The sequence below is a fragment of the Physella acuta genome, unplaced genomic scaffold (assembly GCF_028476545.2).
Source record: "Physella acuta isolate Inbredline_101_S28 unplaced genomic scaffold, ASM2847654v3 ptg000366l, whole genome shotgun sequence".
Classification (NCBI taxonomy): Eukaryota; Metazoa; Mollusca; class Gastropoda; family Physidae; genus Physella; species Physella acuta.
In genome coordinates, this window is record NW_026731885.1 from 226,405 (window position 1) to 244,606 (window position 18,202).

Sequence of the window (18,202 nt, forward strand, 5' to 3'; positions counted from 1 at the left end):
TGTTTGTGTTGACATGGATAATAAACGTCTTTTAAAAAAAAGCATTCTTAAAAAAAAAATACAAAACTTAAGCCTGAAAATAATTCAGAATTTTTTTAGCTGGAGGCTTTATGGCTAAATTTCTATTTACTTTAATTAAACCTACGTTATAACCTACGTTATTTTTTTGTGATAAAAATATAAACAAACAAATAGTATTTGGTGTTTGTTTTTTAATTTTTGTCATACCAGGGGGTCTTAAAGGTGGGACACGGTTAATGGTGAAGTAACAATTCAAGTGAAAGTAAAAGGACTTTTTTTTTTACTACAGCTGTGTTTTGCTTCGAAACCAAATGATGAGTACCGCGGGTAAACACAGACAGGAGACACAGAGGTCTTCACGTTCTCGCAAGGTCCTCGACTACAGCGAAAAGCAGACAGATAGGTCTTTACGGCCTCGTAAGGTCCCTGACTACAGAGACCTGGAGACAGATAGGTCTTTACAGCCTTGTAAGGTCCCCGACTACAGAGACCTGGAGACAGATAGGTCTTTACGGCCTTGTAAGGTCCCTGCCCACAGCGACTCACGACAGTGGGACAGTTTTGTACGGGGAAGATTTCAAATCAACGCTCGGCGGAATTCTACGTCAGTGGGGGACTCCAGGGAATTCGTTGGAGATTCTTTCAGATACAAGGACAGACGGTCAGGCTTCAGTGACAGACGGTCAGACTTTTATGACAGACGGCCAGACGTGTATGACAGACGGTCATACTTGAGTGACAGACGGTTAGACTTCACTGACAGACGGTCAGCTATGAGTGACAGACGGTCATCCTTGAGGGACAGACGGTCAGACTTAAGTGACAGACGGTCAGCCGTGAGTGACAGACGGTTAGATTTGAGTGACAGACGGTCAGCCTTGTGGGACGGACGGTTAGACGTGTATGACAGACGGTCATCCTTGAGTGACAGACGGTCAGCCTTGTGGGACAGACGGTTAGACGTGTATGACAGACGGTCATCCTTGAGGGACAGACGTTCAGACTTCACTGACAGACTGTCAGCTATGAGTGACAGACGGTCAGACATGAAGCTCCTGACGGACCCCGACCCCAAACCGTTGCAGACCTTGATAGAACTAGTTCACTGGACCGACGACGACGATGTTCAGTTCTCCACTCCGCCATCTTGGGGCAATGAACCACGTGTTTTGGTGCCGGATGTGCCTGCAAACATTCCAGTCTGGTTAAAGGATGGCGACTACTGTAAAAGAAGGAATCGAACGGTTTCACGAAACAAAACAGATTTCCACAAAGACTACTTTAAAAACAGGAACAAGAACAGAGGTAGTGTAAGTTGTTTGAAATCTATTGCCACTACTCTATTGAAAACAGATCCTTTAAAAGGTTGATCTAACTGTAAAACTCTGCTGCTTTTTTATTTGCTTGAGATTAATTAAAAAGACAGTATAACAACTATCGAACTTGGGCCGCCTAAAAAAAATAATATGGTCTTAGACTTAGAGACATGTAGATTTGTTACAGAAGAAGGCTCCATAGGCTAATAGACTTTTGGATGATTGCGCAATGGAAATCCAAGCACAAAGCCTAGGCAGTAAGTTGAGAAGAACCAGATGTTACCCATTTATAAGAACCCTCTCTCCACACAGCTGGTCGACTTAAAGGAGAGAAGTCTTTGTTAGAGGCCATTAGGAATTATTTTAAAAAAAAATATTTTCCTTCCGTTTATAAATATTAATTTTAATATTCCCAAGATAACGACGCGGATAGCGATGACGACGATTGTCTTTCAAAGAAAACGATAGATAACTTTCTTCTAGCATGGCATACTTCACTGTTGGTAGGTGATGGTGTATGGTTATGGTGTTTAGGTGATGGTGTATGGTTATGGTGTATGCTTATGGTGCTTAGTTCTAGTGTATGCTTATAGTGTCTGGGTGTGGTGTACAGTTAAGGTGTTTAGGTATGGTATATGGTTATGGTGCATAGCTTTATTGTATGCTTATGGTGTTTGGGTGTGGTATACAGTTATGGTGTTTAGGTATGGTATATGGTTATGGTGCATAGTTCTAGTGTATGTCTATGATGTTTGGGTGTGGTATACGGTTATGGTGTTTAGGTATGGTATATGGTTATGGTGCATAGTTTTAGTGTATGCATATGGTGTTTGGGTGTGGTATACGGTTATGGTGTTTAGGTATGGTATATGGTTATGGTACATAGTTTTTGTGTATGCTTATGATGTTTGGGTGTGGTATACGGTTATGGTGCTTAGGTATGGTATATGGTGCATAGTCTTAGCGTATGCTTATGATGTTTGGGTAACGGGTATGGACATAATGTATCAAATGGTACCCTTATAATTTTGCTAAACCCTGGTGCCTGTTGCTTTACTTGTATCCTTATTGCCTGTTACTTTGCTTGTATCCTTATTGCCTGTTGCTTTGCTTGTATCCTCATTGCCTGTTACTTTGCTTGTATACGTATTGCCTGTTGCTTTGCTTGTATCCTTATTGCCTGTTGCTTTGCTTGTATACGTATTGCCTGTTGCTTTGCTTGTATACGTATTGCCTGTTGCTTTGCTTGTATCCTTATTGCCTGTTTTTGCCTCAGTTGTTGAGCTTTTTTTTGCTCATCGTTGGCGTCGTCCTGAGATTCCACTTCACTTCCATTGTGATCAGCTCCGTCCAAAAACTGGACAGCTATGAAGACTACCGCCAGTTTGTGCGCTTCGAGTCTGCGCCGCGTGAGTTGGTGTTTGGCGATATCGTACAGGTGGGCTCTAGGAAGATTAAATCTTAATCCTAATCCGCATTGTCGTGGTCCAGCAATCCTATAAGTATATTTGTTGTTGATTGAACTTACATTTTTTGCCGTTGTTAAAAGTCTTACCGGTATTGCTCATGTTTAGGAATGTTCCCTATATTGGAAGCTACCCTGATCCTAAACTTCCCACTAAACCTCTCCACTGGTCATGACACGCCCCTGACCGTATCTTCAAACTTCCCACTAAACCTCTCAACTGGTCATGACACGCCCCCGACCGTATCTTTAAACTTCCTACTAAACCTCTCCACTGGTCATGACACGCCCCTGACCGTATCTTTAAACTTCCCACTGAACCTCTCCACTGGTCATGACACACCCCTGACCGTATCTTTAAACTTCCCACATAACCTCACAACCGGCCATGACATAGAAAGACGCCCCTGATCGTCCCAGTTATATTTCAGATGACTTGACTTAACCTATGAACTTTGACCCTCGATGACTAGTTGTCCGTCTCTTGCAGATGCTCGGCAACTCTCTGATAATCTTGAATGGCGTGTACATCATGTGCACTGTGCTCTATATGAGTTACCTAATGCACAAGTAAGTTTTAGGTTTTACACACGTTCTTGTGAGAAGTATGTGCTAGATTTTACACACGTTATTGTGAGAAGTAGGTGTTGGATTTTACACATGTTCTTGTGAGAAGTTAGTTTGTGTTATTTTTTACACACGTTCTTGTGTGAAGTAAGTGTTAGATTCATTACACTTTTTTACACGTTCTTGTGTGAAGTAAGTGTTAAATTCTATACACTTTTTTACACACGTTCTTGTGTGAAGTAAGTGTTAGATTCATTACACTTTTTTACACGTTCTTGTGTGAAGTAAGTGTTAGATTCTATACACTTTTTTACACACGTTCTTGTGTGAAGTAAGTGTTAGATTCTATACACTTTTTTTACACGTTCTTGTATGAAGTAAGTGTTAGATTCTATACACTTTTTTACACACGTTCTTGTGTGAAGTAAGTGTTAGATTCTATACACTTTTTTTACACACTTTCTTGTGTGAAGTAAGTGTTAAATTCTATACACTTTTTTACACACGTTCTTGTGTGAAGTAAGTGTTAGATTCTATACACTGTTTTTACACACTTTCTTGTGTGAAGTAAGTGTTAGATTCTATACACTTTTTTTTACACACTTTCTTGTGTGAAGTAAGTGTTAGATTCTATACACTTTTTTTTACACACGTTCTTGTGTGAAGTAAGTGTTAGATTCTATACACTTTTTTACACACGTTCTTGTGTGAAGTAAGTGTTAGATTCTATACACTTTTTTACACACGTTCTTGTGTGAAGTAAGTGTTAGATTCTATACACTTTTTTTACACACGTTCTTGTGTGAAGTAAGTGTTAGATTCTATACACTTTTTTACACACGTTCTTGTGTGAAGTAAGTGTTAGATTCTATACACTTTTTTACACACGTTCTTGTGTGAAGTAAGTATTAGATTCTATACACTTTTTTACACACGTTCTTGTGTGAAGTAAGTGTTAGATTCTATACACTTTTTTACACACGTTCTTGTGTGAAGTAAGTGTTAGATTCTATACACTTTTTTACACACGTTCTTGTGTGAAGTAAGTGTTAGATTCTATACACTTTTTTTTTACACGTTCTTGTGTGAAGTAAGTGTTAGATTCTATACACTTTTTTCACACTTTCTTGTTAAGTCTCTTTAACCATAAAGTGATGTGATATAAGATCAACAAATATTTGTTAAAATTGGATGGGGTGAGTGGGTCGGTTAATATAATTTTATTTAAAAAATGGACTGTCCTTTCATGACGAACCTAGGAACCCCTTCACCCTGCCGTTGGTAGCTCTTGTGTCCGGCTTTGTGGTGCTGATTGAGGTGAACATCATCAACATCTATATGGCACCATTCTCGCACATCAACGAGGAGTCGAAGAGAACGCTGAAAGATAAAATCAGTCATGTGTACGCTATAGACGACAGCACCGTGTTCTCAGTCACATACGACATCATCTCTATATGGGTGAGTCGACAGTGCTGACATACGACATCATCTCTATATGGGTGAGTCGACAGTGCTCACATACGACATCATCTCTATATGGGTGAGTCGACAGTGCTCACATACGACATCATCTCTATATGGGTGAGTCGACAGTGCTCACATACGACATCATCTCTATATGGGTGAGTCGACAGTGCTCACATACGACATCATCTCTATATGGGTGAGTCGACAGTGCTCACATACGACATCATCTCTATATGGGTGAGTCGACAGTGCTCTGTATATGTGGAGCTGATAAATGCTGTACGGGTTTATATATGCAAGTGCTAAAGGGTATGTGTTTATATATGTACGTTCCAGGTGTTGTATGTGTTTATATATATATATATATATATATATATATATATATATATATATATATATATATATATATATATATATATATATGTGTGTGTGTGTGTGTGTGTGCTAGGTGCTAAATGTGTTTATATATGTAAGTGCTAGGTGCTGTATGTGTTTATATATGCAAGTGCTAGATGCTGTGTGTGAGTCACTCCCACCCTGTCAACTAATAGATAACTTTTAGTCCTACCATCCTGTTGACTTTTAGCTTCAGTCATACCATCCTGTTGACTTTAAGGTTCAGTCATACCATCCTGTTGACTTAGCTTCAGTAATACCATCCTGTTGACTTTTAGCTTGTCATACCATCCTGTTGACTTTTAGCTTGTCATACCATCCTGTTGACTTAGCTTCAGTCATACCATCCTGTTGACTTTTAGCTACAGTCATACCATCCTGTTGACTTAGCTTCAGTCATACCACCCTGTTGACTTATAGTCATACCACCCTGTTGACTTTTAGCTTCAGTCATACCATCCTGTTGACGTCTAGCTTGTCATACTATCCTGTTGACTTTTAGCTTGTCATACCATCCTGTTGACTTTTAGCTTCAGTCATACCATCCTGTTGACTTAGCTTCAGTCATACCATCCTGTTGACTTAGCTTCAGTCATACCATCCTGTTGACTTTTAGATTCAGTCATACCATCCTGTTGACATAGCTTTAGTCAAACCATCCTGTTGACTTTTAGCTTGTCATACCATCCTGTTGACTTAGCTTCAGTCATACCATCCTGTTGACTTTTAGCTTGTCATACCATCCTGTTGACTTAGCTTCAGCTATACCATCCTGTTGACTTTTAGCTTGTCATACCATCCTGTTGACTTCAGTCATACCATCCTGTTGACTTCAGTCATACCATCCTGTTGACATAGCTTCAGTCATACCATCCTGTTGACTTAGCTTCAGTCATACCATCCTGTTGACTTTTAGCTACAGTCATACCATCCTGTTGACTTAGCTTCAGTCATACCACCCTGTTGACTTATAGTCATACCACCCTGTTGACTTTTAGCTTCAGTCATACCATCCTGTTGACGTCTAGCTTGTCATACTATCCTGTTGACTTTTAGCTTGTCATACCATCCTGTTGACTTTTAGCTTCAGTCATACCATCCTGTTGACTTAGCTTCAGTCATACCATCCTGTTGACTTAGCTTCAGTCATACCATCCTGTTGACTTTTAGATTCAGTCATACCATCCTGTTGACATAGCTTTAGTCAAACCATCCTGTTGACTTTTAGCTTGTCATACCATCCTGTTGACTTAGCTTCAGTCATACCATCCTGTTGACTTTTAGCTTGTCATACCATCCTGTTGACTTAGCTTCAGCTATACCATCCTGTTGACTTTTAGCTTGTCATACCATCCTGTTGACTTCAGTCATACCATCCTGTTGACTTCAGTCATACCATCCTGTTGACATAGCTTCAGTCATACCATCCTGTTGACTTCAGTGATACCATCCTGTCTCAGGGCCAGTGTTGTGGTATCATTGACCAGTACGACTACCAGACCCTGACGCTAAGGTACATCCAGAGGGACGCTAACTCTGTCGTCAGGCAACTTCAGGTCAGTTTTGTGGGTCAAACAGGGTCAGGTCAGTTTTGTGGGTCAAACAGGGTCAGGTCAGTTTTGTGGGTCAAACAGGGTCAGGTCAGTTTTGTGGGTCAAACAACTTCAGGTCAGTTTTGTGGGTCAAACGGGTTCAGGTCAGTTTTGTGGGTCAAACAACTTCAGGTCAGTTTTGTGGATCAAACAACTTCAGGTCAGTTTTGTGGGTCAAACAAGTTCAGGTCAGTTTTGTGGGTCAAACAAGTTTAGGTTAGTTTTGTGGGTCAAACAACTTCAGGTCAGTTTTGTGGGTCAAACAACTTCAGGTTAGTTTTGTGGGTCAAACAACTTCAGGTCAGTTTTGTGGGTCAAACAACTTCAGGTCAGTTTTGTGGGTCAAACAACTTCAGGTCAGTTTTGTGGGTCAAACAGGGTCAGGTCAGTTTTGTGGGTCAAACAACTTCAGGTCAGTTTTGAGGCTCAAACAACTTCAGGTCAGTTTTGTGGGTCAAACAAGTTTAGGTGGGTTTTGTGGGTCAAACAACTTCAGGTCAGTTTTGTGGGTCAAACAACTTCAGGTCAGTTTTGTGGGTCAAACAAGTTCAGGTCAGTTTTGTGGGTCAAACAACTTCAGGTCAGTTTTATGTGTCAAACAACTTCAGGTCAGTTTTGTGGGTCAAACAACTTCAGGTCAGTTTTGTGGGTCAAACAACTTCAGGTCAGTTTTGTGGGTCAAACAACTTCAGGTCAGTTTTATGGGTCAAACAACTTCAGGTCAGTTTTGTGGGTCAAACAACTTCAGGTCAGTTTTGTGGGTCAAACAGGGTCAGGTCAGTTTTGTGGGTCAAACAACTTCAGGTCAGTTTTGTGGGTCAAACAACATCAGGTCAGTTTTGTGGGTCAAACAACTTCAGGCAAGTTTTGTGGGTCAAACAGGGTCAGGTCAGTTTTGTGGGTCAAAGAGCGTGAGGTCATTTTTTGGGTCTAATCAAAGTTCAAATCTAATACACCAATTACTGACACTAATTAAAGTTTAATTCTAATAAACCAATCAACTCTAATCAAAGATCGATTTTAATAAATTCGCACTTATGACAGCTCGGGTCTAATACAAAATCAATTTAAAACGGCCACCTGACCCTGAGATCAATGTTTAAATTATTGTTGAGATTGAGATCAAAGTAAAAATGATTGTTCAAATTGAGATCAATGTAAAAATGATTGTTGACATTGAGATCAATGTAAAAATGATTGTTGACATTGAGATCAATGTAAAAATGATTGTTGACATGGAGATCAATGTAAAAATGATTGTTGACATTGAGATCAATGTAAAAATGATTGTTGACATTTAATTTTAGGTCCCGCCTACCTGTTGCAAGAGCGAGGTCGTTAAAGAAGGGTTAAGGAAGGTGCATGAGTGCGCGGAGGCTTCGGAGGGAATTTATACTGTGAGTGTTACCGTAGAGACTTGATGGTTGCTATGACTACAGCAACCGTAATTAACCACCGTAATTTTAAGCTATGCTGACGTTGGCCGGCCAATGCACACATTGCCCATTATCACCTCTCAGTGACCGTTTAAAGTCCGAAAGTTTTTTGATTTCGGACTTGGCCAGCCAGTCCGCGGACTGGCTAAAGGTAACCGGCTAAAGTCCGAATTAGATCTTGGCCAAATTTTAAATGATTGTATACAGTTATTACCATCAGATCATATAATTGAATATTAATTAAAGTAAATAACAGAAACGCTGTTACATGGTACTGTATAGCTGGCTCTCTCGCGCCCCCCCCCCTCACCCACAGGAAGGCTGTTACATGGTAGTGTACAGTTGGCTAGGGCTATATTGAACCGTTTCTCTCCCCCCCCCCTTCCCACAGGAAAGCTGTAACATGGTACTGTACAGTTGGCTTGTGCTATATTGAACCGTTTCTCCCCCCCCCCTCCCACAGGAAGGCTGTTACATGGTACTGTACAGTTGGCTAGTGCTATAGTGAACCGTTTCTCCCCCCCCCCCTCCCACAGGAAAGCTGTTACATGGTACTGTACAGTTGGCTAGTGCTATAGTGAACCGTTTCTCCCCCCCCCCCTCCCACAGGAAAGCTGTTACATGGTACTGTACAGTTGGCTAGTGCTATATTGAACCGTTTCTCCCCCCCCCCCCTCCCACAGGAAGGCTGTTACATGGTACCGTACAGTTGGCTAGTGCTATAGTGAACCGTTTCTCCCCCCCCCCCCCTCCCACAGGAAGGCTGTTACATGGTACTGTACAGTTGACTAGTGCTATATTGAACAGTTTCCCCCCCCCCCCTCCCACAGGAAGGCTGTTACATGGTACTGTACAGTTGGCTAGTGCTATATTGAACCGTTTCTCTCCCCCCTCCCACAGGAAGGCTGTTACATGGTACTGTACAGTTGGCTAGTGCTATATTGAACCGTTTCTCTCCCCCCCCCCTCCCACAGGAAGGCTGTTACATGGTACTGTACAGTTGGCTAGTGCTATATTGAACCGTTTCTCTCCCCCCCCCCCTCCTCCCACAGGAAGGCTGTAACATGGTACTGTACAGTTGGCTAGTGCTATATTGAACCATTTCTCTCCCCCCCCCCCACGGGAAGGCTGTTACATGGTACTGTACAGTTGGCTAGTGCTATATTGAACCATTTCTCTCCCCCCCCCCCCCCCCACGGGAAGGCTGTTACATGGTACTGTACAGTTGGCTAGTGCTATATTGAACCGTTTCTCTCCCCCCCCCCCACCACAGAAAGGCTGTTACATGGTACTGTACAGTTGGCTAGTGCTATATTGAACCGTTTCTCTCCCCCCCTCCCACAAGAAAGCTGTTACATGGTACTGTACAGTTGGCTAGTGCTATATTGAACCGTTTCTCTCCCCCCCCTCCCACAGGAAGGCTGTTACATGGTACTGTACAGTTGGCTAGTGCTATATTGAACCGTTTCTCCCCCCCCCACCACAGAAAGGCTGTTACATGGTACTGTACAGTTGGCTAGTGCTATATTGAACCGTTTCTCTCCCCCCCTCCCACAAGAAAGCTGTTACATGGTACTGTACAGTTGGCTAGTGCTATATTGAACCGTTTCTCTCCCCCCCCTCCCACAAGAAAGCTGTTACATGGTACTGTACAGTTGGCTAGTGCTATATTGAACCGTTTCTCCCCCCCCCCCCTCCCACAGGAAAGCTGTTACATGGTACTGTACAGTTGGCTAGTGCTATATTGAACCGTTTCTCCCCCCCCTCCCACAGAAAGGCTGTTACATGGTACTGTACAGTTGGCTAGTGCTATATTGAACCGTTTCTCCCCCCCCCCCCTCCCACAGGAAGGCTGTTACATGGTACTGTACAGTTGGCTAGTGCTATATTGAACCGTTTCTCCCCCCCCCTCCCACAGGAAGGCTGTTACATGGTACTGTATAACTGGCCCTCCCCTCCTCCCACAGGAAGGCTGTTACATGGTACTGTACAGTTGGCTAGTGCTATATTGAACCGTTTCTCTCCCCCCCTCCCACAGGAAGGCTGTTACATGGTACTGTACAGTTGGCTAGTGCTATATTGAACCGTTTCTCCCCCCCCCTCCCACAGGAAGGCTGTTACATGGTACTGTACAGTTGGCTAGTGCTATATTGAACCGTTTCTCCCCCCCCCTCCCACAGGAAGGCTGTTACATGGTACTGTACAGTTGGCTAGTGCTATATTGAACCATTTCTTCCCCCCCCCCCCACCACAGGAAGGCTGTTACATGGTACTGTACAGATGGCTAGTGCTATATTGAACCGTTTCTCCCCCCCCCCTCCCACAGGAAGGCTGTTACATGGTACTGTACAGTTGGCTAGTGCTATATTGAACCGTTTCTCTCTCCCCCCCCCCACCACAGAAAGGCTGTTACATGGTACTGTACAGTTGGCTAGTGCTATATTGAACCGTTTCTCCCCCCCCCCCTCCCACAGGAAAGCTGTTACATGGTACTGTACAGTTGGATAGTGCTATATTGAACTGTTTCTCCCCCCCCTCCCACAGGAAGGCTGTTACATGGTACTGTACAGTTGGCTAGTGCTATATTGAACCGTTTCTCCCCCCCCCTCCCACAGGAAGGCTGTTACATGGTACTGTGCAGTTGGCTAGTGCTATATTGAACCGTTTCTCCCCCCCCCCCCCTCCCACAGGAAGGCTGTTACATGGTACTGTACAATTGGCTAGTGCTATATTGAACCGTTTCTCTCTCCCCCCCACCACAGAAAGGCTGTTACATGGTACTGTACAGTTGGCTAGTGCTATATTGAACCGTTTCTCCCCCCCCTCCCACAGGAAGGCTGTTACATGATACTGTACAGTTGGCTAGTGCTATATTGAACCGTTTCTCTCTGCCCCCCCCCCCCACCACAGAAAGACTGTTACATGGTACTGTACAGTTGGCTAGTGCTATATTGAACCGTTTCTCCCCCCCCTCCCACAGGAAAGCTGTTACATGGTACTGTACAGTTGGCTAGTGCTATATTGAACCGTTTCTCTCTCCCCCCCACCACAGGAAGGCTGTTACATGGTACTGTACAGTTGGCTAGTGCTATATTGAACCGTTTCTCTCTCCCCCCCACCACAGAAAGGCTGTTACATGGTACTGTACAGTTGGCTAGTGCTATATTGAACCGTTTCTCCCCCCCTCCCACAGGAAGGCTGTTACATGGTACTGTACAGTTGGCTAGTGCTATATTGAACCGTTTCTCTCTCTCCCCCCCCCCCACCACAGGAAGGCTGTTACATGGTACTGTACAGTTGGCTAGTGCTATATTGAACCGTTTCTCCCCCCCCCCCTCCCACAGGAAGGCTGTTACATGGTACTGTACAGTTGGCTAGTGCTATATTGAACCGTTTCTCTCTCCCCCCCCCCCCACCACAGAAAGGCTGTTACATGGTACTGTACAGTTGGCTAGTGCTATATTGAACCGTTTCTCTCTCTCCCCCCCCCCCTCCCACAGGAAGGCTGTTACATGGTACTGTACAGTTGGCTAGTGCTATATTGAACCGTTTCTCTCCCCCCCCCCCCCACCACAGGAAGGCTGTTACATGATACGTTATAACTGGCCCTCCCCTCCTCCCACAGGAAGGCTGTTACATGGTACTGTACAGTTGGCTAGTGCTATATTGAACCGTTTCTCTCCCCCCCTCCCACAAGAAAGCTGTTACATGGTACTGTACAGTTGGCTAGTGCTATATTGAACCGTTTCTCTCCCCCCTCCCACAAGAAAGCTGTTACATGGTACTGTACAGTTGGCTAGTGCTATATTGAACCGTTTCTCCCCCCCTCCCACAGGAAGGCTGTTACATGGTACTGTACAGTTGGCTAGTGCTATATTGAACCGTTTCTCCCCCCTCCCACAGGAAGGCTGTTACATGGTACTGTACAGTTGGCTAGTGCTATATTGAACCGTTTCTCTCCCTCCTCCCACAAGAAAGCTGTTACATGGTACTGTACAGTTGGCTAGTGCTATATTGAACCGTTTCTCTCCCCCCCCCTCCCACCACAGGAAGGCTGTTACATGGTACTGTACAGTTGGCTAGTGCTATATTGAACCGTTTCTCTCCTCCCCCCCCCTCCCACAGGAAGGCTGTTACATGGTACTGTACAGTTGGCTAGTGCTATATTGAACCGTTTCTCCCACCCCCCCCCCCCTCCCACAGGAAGGCTGTTACATGGTACTGTACAGTTGGCTAGTGCTATATTGAACCGTTTCTCTCCCCCCCTCCCACAGGAAGGCTGTTACATGGTACTGTACAGTTGGCTAGTGCTATATTGAACCGTTTCTCCCCCCCCCCCCTCCCACAGGAAGGCTGTTACATGGTACTGTACAGTTGGCTAGTGCTATATTGAACCGTTTCTCCCCCCCCCCCTCCCACAGGAAGGCTGTTACATGGTACTGTACAGTTGGCTAGTGCTATATTGAACCGTTTCTCTCTCCCCCCCCACCACAGGAAGGCTGTTACATGGTACTGTACAGTTGGCTAGTGCTATATTGAACCGTTTCTCTCTCTCCCCCCCCCCCCTCCCACAGGAAAGCTGTTACATGGTACTGTACAGTTGGCTAGTGCTATATTGAACCGTTTCTCTCTCCCCCCCCCCCACCACAGGAAGGCTGTTACATGGTACTGTACAGTTGGCTAGTGCTATATTGAACCGTTTCTCCCCCCCCCCCCTCCCACAGGAAGGCTGTTACATGGTACTGTATAACTGGCCCTCCCCTCCTTCCACAGGAAGGCTGTTACATGGTACTGTACAGTTGGCTAGTGCTATAGTGAACCGTTTCTCCCCCCCCCCCTCCCACAGGAAGGCTGTTACATGGTACTGTACAGTTGGCTAGTGCTATATTGAACCGTTTCTCCCCCCCCCCCTCCCACAGGAAGGCTGTTACATGGTACTGTACAGTTGGCTAGTGCTATATTGAACCGTTTCTCTCTCTCCCCCCCCCCCCCCACCACAGGAAAGCTGTTACATGGTACTGTACAGTTGGCTAGTGCTATATTGAACCGTTTCTCTCTCCCCCCCCCCACCCACAGAAAGGCTGTTACATGGTACTGTAGAGTTGGCTAGTGCTATATTGAACCGTTTCTCCCCCCCCCCCTCCCACAGGAAGGCTGTTACATGGTACTGTACAGTTGGCTAGTGCTATATTGAACCGTTTCTCTCTCTCCCCCCCCCCCCCACCTCAGGAAGGCTGTTACATGGTACTGTACAGTTGGCTAGTGCTATATTGAACCGTTTCTCCCCCCCCCCCCTCCCACAGGAAGGCTGTTACATGGTACTGTACAGTTGGCTAGTGCTATATTGAACCGTTTCTCTCTCTCCCCCCCCCCCCCACCACAGGAAAGCTGTTACATGGTACTGTACAGTTGGCTAGTGCTATATTGAACCGTTTCTCTCTCCCCCCCCCCACCCACAGAAAGGCTGTTACATGGTACTGTACAGTTGGCTAGTGCTATATTGAACCGTTTCTCCCCCCCCTCCCACAGGAAGGCTGTTACATGGTACTGTACAGTTGGCTAGTGCTATATTGAACCGTTTCTCTGTCTCCCCCCCCCCCCACCTCAGGAAGGCTGTTACATGGTACTGTACAGTTGGCTAGTGCTATATTGAACCGTTTCTCCCCCCCCCCCCTCCCACAGGAAGGCTGTTACATGGTACTGTACAGTTGGCTAGTGCTATATTAAACCGTTTCTCCCCCCCCCCTCCCACAGGAAGGCTGTTACATGGTACTGTACAGTTGGCTAGTGCTATATTGAACCGTTTCTCTCTCCCCCCCCCCCCACCACAGGAAGGCTGTTACATGGTACTGTACAGTTGGTTAGTGCTATATTGAACCGTTTCTCTCTCTCCCCCCCCCTCCCACAGGAAGGCTGTTACATGGTACTGTACAGTTGGCTAGTGCTATATTGAACCGTTTCTCTCTCCCCCCCCACCACAGAAAGGCTGTTACATGGTACTGTACAGTTGGCTAGTGCTATATTGAACCGTTTCTCCCCCCCCCCCCTCCCACAGGAAAGCTGTTACATGGTACTGTACAGTTGGCTAGTGCTATATTGAACCGTTTCTCTCTCTCCCCCCCACCACAGGAAGGCTGTTACATGGTACTGTACAGTTGGCTAGTGCTATATTGAACCGTTTCTCTCCCCCCCCCCCACCACAGGAAGGCTGTTACATGATACTGTATAACTGGCCCTCCCCTCCTCCCACAGGAAGGCTGTTACATGGTACTGTACAGTTGGCTAGTGCTATATTGAACCGTTTCTCTCTCTCCCCTCCCCCCCTCCCACAGGAAGGCTGTTACATGGTACTGTACAGTTGGCTAGTGCTATATTGAACCGTTTCTCCCCCCCCTCCCACAGGAAGGCTGTTACATGGTACTGTACAGTTGGCTAGTGCTATATTGAACCGTTTCTCTCTCCCCCCCCCCACCACAGGAAGGCTGTTACATGGTACTGTACAGTTGGCTAGTGCTATATTGAACCGTTTCTCTCTCTCCCCCCCCCCCCCACCACAGGAAAGCTGTTACATGGTACTGTACAGTTGGCTAGTGCTATATTGAACCGTTTCTCTCTCTCCCCCCCCCCACCACAGAAAGGCTGTTACATGGTACTGTAGAGTTGGCTAGTGCTATATTGAACCGTTTCTCCCCCCCTCCCACAGGAAGGCTGTTACATGGTACTGTACAGTTGGCTAGTGCTATATTGAACCGTTTCTCTCTCCCCCCCCCCCACCACAGGAAGGCTGTTACATGGCACTGTATAGTTGGCTAGTGCTATATTGAACCGTTTCTCCCCCCCCCTCCCACAGGAAGGCTGTTACATGGTACTGTACAGTTGGCTAGTGCTATATTGAACCGTTTCTCTCTCTCCCCCCCCCCCCCCCCACCACAGGAAGGCTGTTACATGGTACTGTACAGTTGGCTAGTGCTATATTGAACCGTTTCTCCCCCCCCCCCTCCCACAGGAAGGCTGTTACATGGTACTGTACAGTTGGCTAGTGCTATATTGAACCGTTTCTCCCCCCCCCCCCTCCCACAGGAAGGCTGTTACATGGTACTGTACAGTTGGCTAGTGCTATATTGAACCGTTTCTCCCCCCCCACCACAGGAAGGCTGTTACATGGTACTGTACAGTTGGCTAGTGCTATATTGAACCGTTTCTCCCCCCCCCTCCCACAGGAAGGCTGTTACATGGTACTGTACAGTTGGCTAGTGCTATATTGAACCGTTTCTCTCTCCCCCCCCCCACCACAGGAAGGCTGTTACATGGTACTGTACAGTTGGCTAGTGCTATATTGAACCGTTTCTCCCCTCCCCCTCCCACAGGAAGGCTGTTACATGGTACTGTACAGTTGGCTAGTGCTATATTGAACCGTTTCTCCCCCCCCCCCTCCCACAGGAAGGCTGTTACATGGTACTGTACAGTTGGCTAGTGCTATATTGAACCGTTTCTCCCCCCCCCCTCCCACAGGAAGGCTGTTACATGGTACTGTATAACTGGCTGTTGCCGTACACTAACGGCTACTCATTAATGGTCATCGTTCAGTTGATTGACATCACCATCCACCTCATGCTGTACAAGAAATCCATCAAACAGACGCAGGAGGAACATTCTATCGTTATAGAGTAAGTTGTAGCCCATTCCATTGTTATAGAGTAAGTTTATAGACTGTAGCCCATTCTATTGTTATAGAGTAAGTTGTAGCCCATTCCATCGTTATAGAGTAAGTTTATAGACTGTAGCCCATTCTATTGTTATAGAGTAAGTTGTAGCCCATTCCATCGTTATAGAGTAAGTTCATAGACTGTAGCCCATTCCATCGTTATAGAGTAAGTTGTAGCCCATTCTATCGTTATAGAGTAAGTTTATAGACTGTAGCCCATTCCATCGTTATAGAGTAAGTTGTAGCCCATTCCATTGTTATAGAGTAAGTTTATAGACTGTAGCCCATTCCATCGTTATAGAGTAAGTTGTAGCCCATTATATCGTGATAGAGTAAGTTGTAGCCCATTCCATCGTTATAGAGTAAGTTTATAGACTGTAGCCCATTCTATCGTTATAGAGTAAGTTGTAGCCCATTCTATCGTTATAGAGTAAGTTGTAGCCCATTCTATCGTTATAGAGTAAGTTCATAGACTGTAGCCCATTCTATCGTTATAGAGTAAGTTGTAGCCCATTCTATCGTTATAGAGTAAGTTCATAGACTGTAGCCCACTCCATTGTTATAGAGTAAGTTGTAGCCCATTCTATCGTTATAGAGTAAGTTGTAGCCCATTCTATCGTTATAGAGTAAGTTGTAGCCCATTCCATCGTTATAGAGTAAGTTGTAGCCCATTCTATCGTTATAGAGTAAGTTGTAGCCCATTCTATCGTTATAGAGTAAGTTCATAGACTGTAGCCCACTCCATTGTTATAGAGTAAGTTGTAGCCCATTCTATCGTTATAGAGTAAGTTGTAGCCCATTCTATCGTTATAGAGTAAGTTGTAGCCCATTCCATCGTTATAGAGTAAGTTGTAGCCCATTCTATCGTTATAGAGTAAGTTGTAGCCCATTCTATCTTTATAGAGTAAGTTCATAGACTGTAGCCCATTCTATCGTTATAGAGTAAGTTTATAGACTGTATCCCATTTTATTGTGATAGAGTAAGTTGTAGCCCATTCTATCTTTATAGAGTAAGTTCATAGACTGTAGCCCATTCCATATTTATAGAGTAAGTTGTATCCCATTCTATCGTTATAGAGTAAGTTCATAGACTGTAGCCCATTCTATCTTTATAGAGTAAGTTGTAGCCCATTCTATCGTTATAGAGTAAGTTGTAGCACATTCTGTCTTTATAGAGTAAGTTCATAGATTGTAGCCCATTATATCTTTATAGAGTAAGTTGTAGCCCATTCTATGGTTATAGAGTAAGTTCATAGACTGTAGCCCATTATATCGTTATAAAGTAAGTTGTAGCCCATTCTATGGTTATAGAGTAAGTTCATAGACTACAGCACATACCGTTTATAGAGCAAGATCAGGCACATTGCGCCACATAAAAACTAGTCTGTCAACTTGCAAAACTAGCCTGCCAACAACTCTGGCTTGGACCTATAAAGCCTATATTTCTTTATGTAGACCCAACACAATCACTTGATACAGAACTAAATACAAACACATGAATGATTTGAAATATTTTTTTCCTTAATGAGATCTTTTAATTGTTTTGCTTTAATAACTTTATAGACGTCCACCTGAGGAAGACGAATAACCACCCACATCAAATTTTTAAAATAAACTCTTTATGGGCCAGTCAATGCTCCATTTAGGATTGAGTGTAATCTTAATCGGAACGGGAATCAACGAACGCGTCATTTTAATCCAAGTAGGAACCAGCCAACTTGCGGTTTTGACCCTAATAAGAATGAGTCAACACATTGTCTTAATCTTAATAGGAATTAGCCAACACCTGGTATTAACCCAAATAGGAATTAGTCAACTCCTGGTCATGAACCAAGTAGGAATTAGCCAACTCGTGAAATTAGCCCAAATAGGAATTAGCCAACTCCTGAAATTAGCCCAAATAGGAATTACCCAACTCTTGGTCTCTACCCAAGTAGGAATTAGCCAAGACCTGGCATTAACCCAAGTAGGAATTAGCCAAGACCAGGCATTAACCCAAGTAGGAATCAGCCAAGACCTGGCATTAACCCAAGTAGGAATCAGCCAAGACCTGGCATTAACCCAAGTAGGAATTAGCCAAGACCTGGCATTAACCCAAGTAGGAATTAGCCAAGACCTGGCATTAACCCAAGTTGGAATTAGCCAAGACCTAATTGTATCCTACTGTAAACTTGGCTCAGTTGAGAACTTGTTTCCTTGTTAATGTGTTCATGTCTTTTCTTTTCTCTCTTTTT

General features: G+C 44.5%; 1 protein-coding gene across 1 annotated transcript; it reads left to right on the forward strand.

The window, feature by feature from the left end:
- Nucleotides 1-1,054: 1,054 nt before the first annotated feature.
- LOC131941569 (uncharacterized) lies at nucleotides 1,055-17,840 on the forward strand. Its single transcript, XM_059300868.1, has 9 exons — nucleotides 1,055-1,326; nucleotides 1,755-1,840; nucleotides 2,614-2,775; nucleotides 3,293-3,372; nucleotides 4,629-4,830; nucleotides 6,696-6,791; nucleotides 8,135-8,224; nucleotides 15,776-15,930; nucleotides 17,532-17,840. The coding sequence occupies exons 1-9, from the start codon at nucleotides 1,068-1,070 to the stop codon at nucleotides 17,554-17,556; spliced, it is 1,155 nt and encodes a 384-aa protein (XP_059156851.1). The 5' UTR covers nucleotides 1,055-1,067; the 3' UTR covers nucleotides 17,557-17,840.
- The last annotated feature ends 362 nt before the right edge of the window (nucleotides 17,841-18,202 follow it).

Coding starts and splice junctions, on each gene's coding strand:
- LOC131941569 (XM_059300868.1), top strand. CDS start 1,068: ATGAAGCTCCTGACGGACCCCGACCCCAAACCGTTGCAGACCTTGATA. Junction 1,327..1,754: donor AAACAGGAACAAGAACAGAG/GTAGTGTAAGTT, acceptor AATATTCCCAAG/ATAACGACGCGGATAGCGAT. Junction 2,776..3,292: donor TGTTTGGCGATATCGTACAG/GTGGGCTCTAGG, acceptor CGTCTCTTGCAG/ATGCTCGGCAACTCTCTGAT.